This window comes from Neophocaena asiaeorientalis, unplaced genomic scaffold (genome assembly GCF_003031525.2).
Source record: "Neophocaena asiaeorientalis asiaeorientalis breed wild unplaced genomic scaffold, Neophocaena_asiaeorientalis_V1.1 scaffold230, whole genome shotgun sequence".
Classification (NCBI taxonomy): Eukaryota; Metazoa; Chordata; class Mammalia; order Artiodactyla; family Phocoenidae; genus Neophocaena; species Neophocaena asiaeorientalis.
This window is the reverse complement of record NW_020175186.1, coordinates 841,885-851,147: the sequence shown is the minus strand read 5'-3', so window position 1 is coordinate 851,147 and position 9,263 is coordinate 841,885. Positions and strand designations below refer to the sequence as shown.

At 55.8% G+C, this 9,263-nt stretch overlaps 2 protein-coding genes across 3 annotated transcripts in view; one reads left to right on the top strand and one right to left on the bottom strand.

The window, feature by feature from the left end:
- IGSF22 (immunoglobulin superfamily member 22) overlaps positions 1–2,318 on the top strand; it is a 17,734-nt gene extending 15,416 nt beyond the window's left edge. The window contains exons 21-22 of the mRNA XM_024764732.1: positions 554–883; positions 2,248–2,318. Coding sequence (XP_024620500.1) covers positions 554–883; positions 2,248–2,318 — 401 coding nt within the window. The remainder of the gene's footprint in view (positions 1–553; positions 884–2,247) is intronic.
- Positions 2,319–3,688: 1,370 nt separating this feature from the next.
- TMEM86A (transmembrane protein 86A) lies at positions 3,689–8,189 on the bottom strand. Of its 2 annotated transcripts, XM_024764727.1 has the most exons (4): positions 7,976–8,189; positions 6,059–6,155; positions 5,596–5,860; positions 3,707–5,224 (listed from the first exon to the last, which is right to left on the bottom strand). In XM_024764727.1, the coding sequence occupies exons 2-4, from the start codon at positions 6,116–6,118 to the stop codon at positions 4,788–4,790; spliced, it is 762 nt and encodes a 253-aa protein (XP_024620495.1). In that variant the 5' UTR covers positions 6,119–6,155; positions 7,976–8,189; the 3' UTR covers positions 3,707–4,787. The 2 variants fall into 2 exon arrangements, with proteins under 2 accessions (XP_024620496.1, XP_024620495.1); XM_024764728.1 differs by lacking the exon at positions 6,059–6,155 and having other exon boundaries at positions 3,689–5,224; positions 7,976–8,187.
- Between the last annotated feature and the right edge of the window lie 1,074 nt (positions 8,190–9,263).

Genomic DNA, 9,263 nt, shown 5'->3' with positions numbered 1-9,263 from the left:
GGGATGACAGTTGGGGGCAGGAGGGTGAGGAGGGCTTGTGGAGCTGAGAGGCTGACTGAGGTCCTGACTGAGGACTCAGGGAGAGTCCAAGGAGCAGGGATGACATCCAGAAACCCTCGAGGGAGGGCATTAAGGGTAAGGATAGCTGCGGGAATCTTGAAATGAGGGCCTAAATTGGAGAAAGCAGAGACCGTGGAGGCTGCGTGGGCATTGGGGAAAGCTTGGATGGGGAGTTTAAGGCCAGATAACAGCTCGGGTCCGCAGGCTGGCGGCTGGAAAGAAGTCTAGGACACCCGGGTCTGGAAAAGCGTAAAACCCCGCGGACCTGGTTTAGGTCTTGGAACCCATGGGGGTGTGGGGGGGGTGGCGGAAGGGGAACCTTAGGAACCAGTATAAAGTCGGGGCCCCAGAGTTGATAGCGCGTGGGAATCTAACCCAGGTCCTCGGGGTTCCGTGAGCTGGGTCTCCAGGGCGTCTTAGGAGCACTAAGCCGGCGCGCGATGGAGGGGGGCCTTGGGGTGCGCTCACCGCCCTTCGTGTCCCATCCGCGCAGTCGAGGACCGGAGCGCCAAGCTGAAGCCGTACCAGCAGAAAGACTGGCGCCACGCGCCGCGCTTCCTGACCCCGCTCAAGCCGCACACCGTGCTGCGCGGCCAGGACTGCACCATGACCTGCGCCTTCCTTGGGAACCCACGGCCCACCGTGACCCTCTACAAGGGCGACGTCAACATCACGGCCAACTCCAAGTTCTGGTACAACTCCACCAGCGGCGTGTGCACCATCGTCATCCCCACCTGCACACTCAAGGACAGCGGAGAGTACAGCGTAGTGGTGGAGAACGAGCTGGGCAAGGACCGCAGCAGCTGCACGCTCGCCGTCTACGGTGAGGGTGCAGCGCCGGCCGGCCCGGGACGGTGAGGGTGCCTGGCTGTGTCCCACGTGGGGCGGAGGCGCAAAATGGCGGCCTCCTGAGCCGTTGATCAGCTCTTTTCCTATGGCTGGCGCAGGGTTTTATTTAATCTGACATGGGGTGGTGTAAACATTCTCCAACTGGCCATAGTTCGTACCACTGTCCCATCTTCTCGATGTCATGTTATGTGCCTGGCCCCTGCAGACTTGGGAGTCTGCAATCCCTCAGTAGTCTGTAGTTTGCAACCCTTGGTGGGCCTAGACTTGCATTTGAAAAAGACGCCAGTGATCAGGCCTAAACCAGACTTACCAATCACAATCTCCCTGGCAGGGTTCTGGAAGGAATCTTTATGTTTACAAATTTTGCAAGTCATTCTGATGCGCAACCAAAACTGAAGACTACTGGTCTGAGATAAGGATAGATGGGAGGCACTGAAGGGAACCTAGTGGAGGGAGGCCCTCCCTCTGCACATACGTGTGCTATGTTTCTGCTCATGGGTGCACATATAGGGGAAATATTCTGTTTCTTCCTACACACTCTACTGTCTTCACAGCTAAACAGCCAGTTGCATGAACTGTCTAAATGCAAAGATGACCTGTTTTGCTCCTCTTTGTTTAAACTCCCTCCTAGCTTTCCCATGATCCTTTAGATAAAAATCACAATCAACAAGCCCCCCCCGCCACCATCTACCTCTCCAGCCTCATCCTCTGCCACTCTCTGAAGTCCCCATGGCACACTATTGGTGTCCATGGTTTCCATGGTTACAGATGCCTTTTTTTCCATCCTGTTATAGATGCCTTTCTCTGGGGAAAGGACCTGGTCCTGTTGCTCTGTCTCTCAAGTACTCAGCTAAGTGTCTGGCATTGAGATGACGCCTCCACAGTGGCTGCTGAACTGTGTAACAGAACTAGGCCAGGGAAGGCCCTGTGGGAGTCATCCAGCTCTCATTCCACAGCTAGAGAGATCCCTGACAACTTAATTCTGGTTGTAAGCACATGGGCACAGGGCCCTGGCTCCAACACTCACCAGCCATGTGACCTTGGCAAGCCACTCTGAGCTTGTTTCCCCATGTACTGCTTAGGGCTGTCATGAGGATTAAATGAGATAGTGCACAGAAGTGCCTGGCACAATGCGTGGCAAATACGAAATGCCAAATAACTGGCAGCTCTTGGCCCCACACACCCAGCTGACCTTGGGAGACTGGAGCTGGCAAGGACTGAGGATCCCGGGCAGGGTCCAGCCCCTGGTTCCTGCATAGCGACTGCAAGTCCGGCAATTTGGAGTTTCCCTTACCCCAGCATCATTCATACTAACAAATACTTGCTTTGCTCTTTCAGACAAAGATGACAAGGCAATTCTAGCCTCCGTCACTGAGAGTCTGCAGAAGAAATCAAAGTACCTTATGTGAGCTCCAGCCCAGACCAGGCATCAGGAGGATGCTGTGATGTGGGTGGGGCTTCTTGGCCCATCCTCTGTGTGGTCCCAGCGAGAGAGACCTGGTTCCCTCTGTGGTGCTTGTCAATGTAAACATTCAGTGAAGGCATGGGACAATAAACTGAGTGAGTGCGCCTGTGCCTGTTCCTAACCATGGTGTGCAGCAGGGACCAAGGAGATAGACGTGGGCGTAGGATGGGGATACATAGAACCGCGACCCCTGAGAGCTCGGTCCAAACCCACCCACATGGGGAACGACCAGCCCCCTTCTGACTGGGCCTCGCCTTGCCTCCCCCTCCTCCACAGCCACACTGCACCCTGCCCTCCCTCCGGGCATAGAGGGCAAAGTCTGCATCTTTCTCCCCATCCTGCCCTTCCCATTTCTTCACTTCAGGTAGGTGTGTCTTCAGAGTTCAGGGGTTGGAAGGGATCAGGACCTTGCCTCTTTAGTGCCTGGGGTTCCCACTATTTGAGAATTAGAGCATCTGAAAGCTAGAACGGATTGGTCATCCTGCTTGCCGGCTTTCAAACTTATGTTTTGCAGCAGAAAACCCTTCCTTTAAAAAAAAAAATTCTTAAGAACCTACTGGACTTGAAACAAGGATAGGGGGTCTTTGAGCCTCCCTCCTCTACTTTATTCTTTTGCTAGCTCCCACTAGCAGGGATCTCTGTAAAAACCCTAGTTTGAAAATCACTGATTCATTCAACACCTATATGGGGCTTGAGTCTCTTTATCACGTCCCCACAACTGTACAACGCCTCTACTGATGGCGTATTCACCACCACCCAAGGCTTCCCTTCTTACTTCTGGGTCAGGGCACTGCCCATTAAGATGCAAATGCCCCTGGAGTGGGGTTACACATTATTCTGGCAGGGCTTCACATCAAAAGTATGAACCAGACGATCTAATCTCATTCCTCCCAGCTGTTCAACCGAGCCCAGAGTCCAGGAAGAAAGGAGATGCTTGAAGGGAATCTGGATCATTTTGGAGCAGCTGGCAGGTCTGGGGTGGGGAGGGGAGGAGTTGGGTAGCAGTAGAGGACACTGGGTAACTAGGAGTCACCAAAGGTGCTGGGCACCTGTGCACAGGGGAGTGCATCAAGGTCAAGTTTGGACGGTGGCAAATACTACCCAACCCCCATCCTCTTGATCTACATCCTCACCCACACACGTGACCAGCAAGTGAGACAAGCTCCAACCAGCAGTGTCAACAGAGCCAGGGAGCCAGCCTGGCGCCAAGATGCACCGGCCAGGACTGTGACCCAGGCTGTGAGGACATCCAGGGCCCCTGGCGCCATGCCCCACACCCCCACCTCTGCAAGACAGGCACGTGCCACACAGGCAGACAAGCAGAGCAGCCAATGGCCCTTGGGTATTTTTTATTTTTTTTCACACAAGCAATAGGATGGAGTTGTCCCATCCTTGTTCCCCTTGCATTGAATGTGCCTCGGGTCTTATGACCCTAGAGTGTCACTGGAGCCCCCTCCTCTCACTCCCAGTGCAGAAGGGGCAAGGAGGAAAGACCTGAGAGTGGGTGTGTATGTGGGGGGCGTCCCAGCTCTCTAAGCCAGGCTCAGCAACCCCTCAGCAGCTCCCTGAGTCCCTCTCCCTAAAAGACTTTGACACACAGCAGGTCAGAGACAGCTGGCAGAGTAAAATATAGATAGGCTGGGAGACAGACTACACACAAAACACTCACATACAGACGCACACACAGACTGGCCCCTTCCTTTGGCGTGGTTCACCCTAGCCCTGGGGATAGGGTCTGAGAGTGGTGGTGTGGGGCCTGAGTTCTGGGACGGCCTTTGAGAGATGGGACCAACTTGAACCCTTGGTACCCCAAACTCCCAGGCTAAAGTAGTCCCCAGTCTTGCCTACCTGGATAGACACCCCTTCACCTTCCCACCCAACACTTAGAGATTAAGATTGTTCAAGTAACAAGGATAGATGTGGGAAAGGGAGACTCCACCCCATCCCATCTTCCCAACTAGCGGCCTGTGAAAGGGGCTTCAAGCCCTGAACGTGGGTCATCTCAGCACAGACTCCTCCCCTCCTCCCTCAACTCTGTGCAAATCAGAAAGACTGGAAGTGGGTGAGTTAGACTCTTCCACCTAGTAGAAGTAGGGGAGGTTGAGAGGATGAGCACCATGGCCCTCCAGAGGGGCTCTGACAGTCTGGATGGGGTACAGGTGGGGAGATATCTTCTTCTGGCTCCAGCAAGGAGCATCAAGCTGGCTCTTTTTAGTTCTCAGCATTGTCCTGGACCACTAGCTTTGCTAGAAAGATCCTTTTGCTGCTTATCCCCTCAAACTTGTGCATTTCACAGATGGTACCTGCTGCCCCAGGCTGGTACTTCAGCCATCCTGATCCAGCTCTTGCAGGTTCCCAGGTTCTGGACCCCAGCGCCAGGAGAAGAGAGGAAGGGTGACGAGAACCTGGCCCCTCATTTGGCCTTGCTCAGTCTGTAGTCTTCCACTGGCTCCCGGCTCTCGACAGCTGACAGGGCGATGAGCATCTGGGCGGCGTAGTAGGTGGACATGATGAGGGCCCGCGAGTAGGGCACAGGAAAGCAGAACTTGTTGAGGGCGATGGTCAGGTCTGAGACGATAAAGAGCAGTGCACCGCTGCCCGCCGCCAGCTCAGTCCAGCGCCAGGCAGTCCCAACCAGCTGTAGCCCTGCCACAGCTCGCCAGCCCATGAAGCTGATAAGGGCCATATAGACCCCCACCAGGTAGGTGAAGGCACCTGTGAGGCATGGGTAGAGGAGGGCATAGCACAGGCCCGACAGTACTGCCATCACCAGACCTGTCCGAAGAGCCAGTGGCCGCATGCCAAAGGCCGAGGCATAGAACATGTGGGTCACAGCAAACATCAGCAGACCTAAAAGTGAGAGGGGATGATGGGATGTTGAAGGCAAGCTCAGGTGAATAATGAGTGACGGGAGGCGGGGGTAGGAGTAGAGTGCTTGGGATAACCCAGGAGCTTTCTTCTGAGAGTAACAGGGGTGGGAAGAAATCCATGAAGGCAAAGATACCCTCCCCGACTCTCCTGTGGCACTCCAGAACCGATCACCATATCACCGGCAGGGTCATCCTCCGACAGGGAACCCAACAGTCTTTGGCCACAGAACCCCTCAAATCCCCCATATTCTTGTTTTAAAAAAAACCTCCCTTTCCCAAATCCTTGGCCCCCGAGGGTCCTCTAGCCCCCAACCCCAGGATTCCACCCAGGTAGCTACTGTGATGACTGACCGTGCACAAAGTAGCCCTGGTCCTGCCAGATGAGGAAGGCATCACCTAGAGCAGAGAAGATGAGCCCCACAAAGATGCGGGTGGCACTGGGGTGGGCCAGCAGGAATCCCAGGCCGTGGGCCAGAAGGAAGAGCCAGAGGCAGAAGATGGGCAGGCACTTGACGAGGGCGCTGACCCACGACGGGCTGGACGAGGGCAGCCAGAGCACAAAATACACACAAGTGGCTTTGAAGAAGGGCACTAGCTTGGGTCCCTCACTCTTCACCTGGAGGACATAGGACAAGGGCAGCACTCAGAGCGTGGGAGCTCAGAAGCCCAAAGCGGGGCTCAGAGCCAGCACCCTCAGCCCAGGCATCCACCCCAAAGACAGGCCCACAGCCCAAGCAGAGAGGATTGACACACAGAATCCCAGTTTGGCCTCTGCCCCAAGCAGCCAGCAGAATGTGAACAAGCCCATAATTACCCTGAGGCTTAATTGATTAGGAAGAGAAAGGGCTCCCCTGTCTCTGCTAGTTGCATCCATTCTTGGCCCCCCCGGGCAGGACCAGAATAGTCACTCACTGCGCAGAAAACAGACTTGGCAATAGTGTCCCGTCCTGCAGTCCAATGCTTCTCCCTTCCCGCCCCCTCCCTCTCCTTCCCCAAAGCCCCTTTGGCCTCTCTCTGCCAGCATCAGCCCCCAGCTGTCTGGAATAAAGTGGAGTCAGCAGGAAATCACAGAGACGCCACAACTGGCCAACTCGTGATCCTCAGCAGTAGGGCCAGGACACAGGCCCAGCGACACCAGGTGAGCGCCAGGAATGTGTGAGGGTGGGCACCGTCAACCATCTCAGCCCCCACAGGCTCTCTCCCTGGCCAGTCTGCAAACTCAGCCTCCACTCCAGCTGCCCCAGCCTCAAGGTACCATCAAGAGCAAGGAGAGGAGACAGGGATGCTGCCTAGATAAATGCACCCATGAGTTAGGAGCAAGAAAACTGTCCCTGAAATACCAGCAATCTCAGGAATTGGGGGGTTGGAGAGGGTGTCAGTCAGCCTCATTTCCCAGAGAATAACAGCAACTCAAGGCCCATCAGAAAGAGGGTTAGGAAGGGGAAGGAGAGGTTCTCTTCCCAGCTTTTGATCAGAAGCCAGCAGTCAGGCTGGGAGGAGATGAGGAACTGAGAGGGGGAAGTTAGAGCAGCTGACTTGGTCTCAGCCGGATTAGGGGGGAGGGCAGCTAAAGAAAGGTTGTGTCCAAGGCCATGCAGGCACCAGGGGGCTGCTGCAGATATTCTGAATCTGTGATCCCCTGAAGCTCCTTTTCTTGGGCCTCTGGTACTGGGGCTCTGAGAGTGATTCAGAGCAGCTGAGGTTTCCGGTATACTCATGCTCTGCCCAAAGTGACAGGCCTCTGGCTGGGTGAACCGCCTAGCCCAGGGCTCTGGGTACACACTCAGACTCTCAGACCTTCAGTCCCTGGTTACCTGGGACTGAACAGGCTGTGATGAAGGAGGTTGGGAAGAGGCAGATGGTGGGTCCAGGGTCTAAGGCTGCCCTGGCTCTGCCAGGGGTGAGAGCAGTGAGAAGAGATGACTAAGTTCCTTCCTATGGAGATTCCCCCATGCAGGCTGGTCAGGGCAGGGACATGGGCAGAGGAGGGGACGGCTTATCTTCACAGTCCCCAGATCTCCCCAGCCTCCACCTGCCAGCCCTTGGAAGCATCTACTCCACACCCCTCCCCCAGCCCCATGTTTCCTAGAAGGAGGAAACAGCAGTAGCAGCTGGGGAGGTGTTGATAGTCACAGAGAACCCAGCACTAGAAGGAGGAGGGGGGCGGGGGAGAGACAAAGGTTCAGGTGAGAAAGTCTGAACAAGGGGTGTCAATAGAGAACGACCTCTTTTCCTCCAGCGCGTTATCAAACTCAGAGGCGTGCCCTGCACCGCCCCAGACTTCTCTATAAGATGAGGAAAGGGAGGAAACAAATTTGGAACAGGATTCCCAGGAGGTCCCAGTCACCCTCCTGCTCTCCCCCGCCCTCTCCCACGCCTCGCTCTGGTCTGCCCACGCAGAAGCCTGCGGTCCGCTACCGTCCCCTTCCTCTCCCAGGCAGCGACCCAGCCGACCCGCGCCAGACACACAGCGATCAACAAAGTCACGCTTCCGAGTCACGTGCCCACTGTTTTCCTCCCTCCCTCCGACCGGCGGGGGGCGCGCGGAGGAAGGGTGCAGAGGTTTGGGATGCGGCGGACCGTGACAGCGCCGACTCCCGCCTGGGGACGCGGGCCGCCGCGGGATCCCTGCCCTTCCTCAGCCCCCGGCTGCTTGGCCTCCCGCAGCCCAGTCCCCAGGCCGGTGGGCTGTGGCCGCGCCGGACACTGGCTCGCTCGCTCACACACTCACCACAGTGACCGGGGACACCATGGCGGAGGCGGCGGCCGCAGCAGCTGGCACCCGGCTCCAGGCTGCAGCTGCCAGGACGCGCCCGCAGCCAGGTGAGGAGGCGACGACGTAACAAAGCCCCAGTGATGGACAACACCTCCCGCGCGCCGGGCGCTGAGGGTTCTGTCTGCGATCCCCACGACGTCACTGCAGACACGGCCAATGAGCAGGCTGGAGTCGGCTGCGGGGGTGGGGGGCGGGAGGAGTGAGGGTGGCTGGTGCTGCGGGCTAGACCCCGCCCACCACCCACCCACACTCCCACACCCTCACAGCCACACACCCGGCCGCTACTGCCCAGAGTAGAGAGGCTTGCCTATCCCTGGTGGCTGGAGGCGGGGCCCTGCAGGTCCCGCCCGTCTGGGAATCAGTGCCAAGGCATCCTGGAAAGTAACCGTGACCGCAGGCCCTGGGTGACGACGGAGATTGGCCGAGAGACAAACACATTCTTGCTCTGGTCACACGGCTACACACATTTTTCTCATAACCCGGGGATAAAAGGCAAAGACAGGTTCCCTTCAGCCTTTAAACATGCACTCCGCACGGACAGTTACAATTAGACCCACAGCCTTCACTGTGTACAAACCCACATTCAAATGGACCCACGATGGTCAGCAGACGTACAACTTTCAACATGAAAAGAGACATGTAGCAGCCCATAGACCCATACATATGCACAAACACACACAGGATCACAATTACTCTTAGGCATCAAACAAGCACATGGACACAAAACGAACAACCACAGATGGACACACATCCTTCAAGGGAAAAAGAGACACATAGATAGGCATGCAGCATCCTATAGACCCACGATAAACCCAGTTACTCAATTGCCTTTAGGCACACACTTCTCACAACTCAGAGACAGCTGTAACACACACAAGAACACACCAGGAATGATAGACAGGCAGACCCGAGCATACTCAAGGACCCAAAGGAGTGTGAACTAACTCCACCAAAAATGCAACTTCAGCAGATTAATGTTGATGTCACACAGACTAAGAGTACACAGGCACATTTGGAACCAAGCATGTTCAGAATCATGGGAATTACATGAGAGAAATGGTAGGCAGTCCAATAGACTGGGACTTCGTCCCAGGTTTGCCACTTCCATGCTTCCCCTCTCTGGCCTTGATTTCTTCATATATAAGATGAGTGGATGTTTTCCAAGGTTCCTCCCAAGCCCAACATGTGTAGGATTGGAAAGGGCAAGGGCTGCTGCTTTCAGGGAATTTAAGTCTAGAGGGGT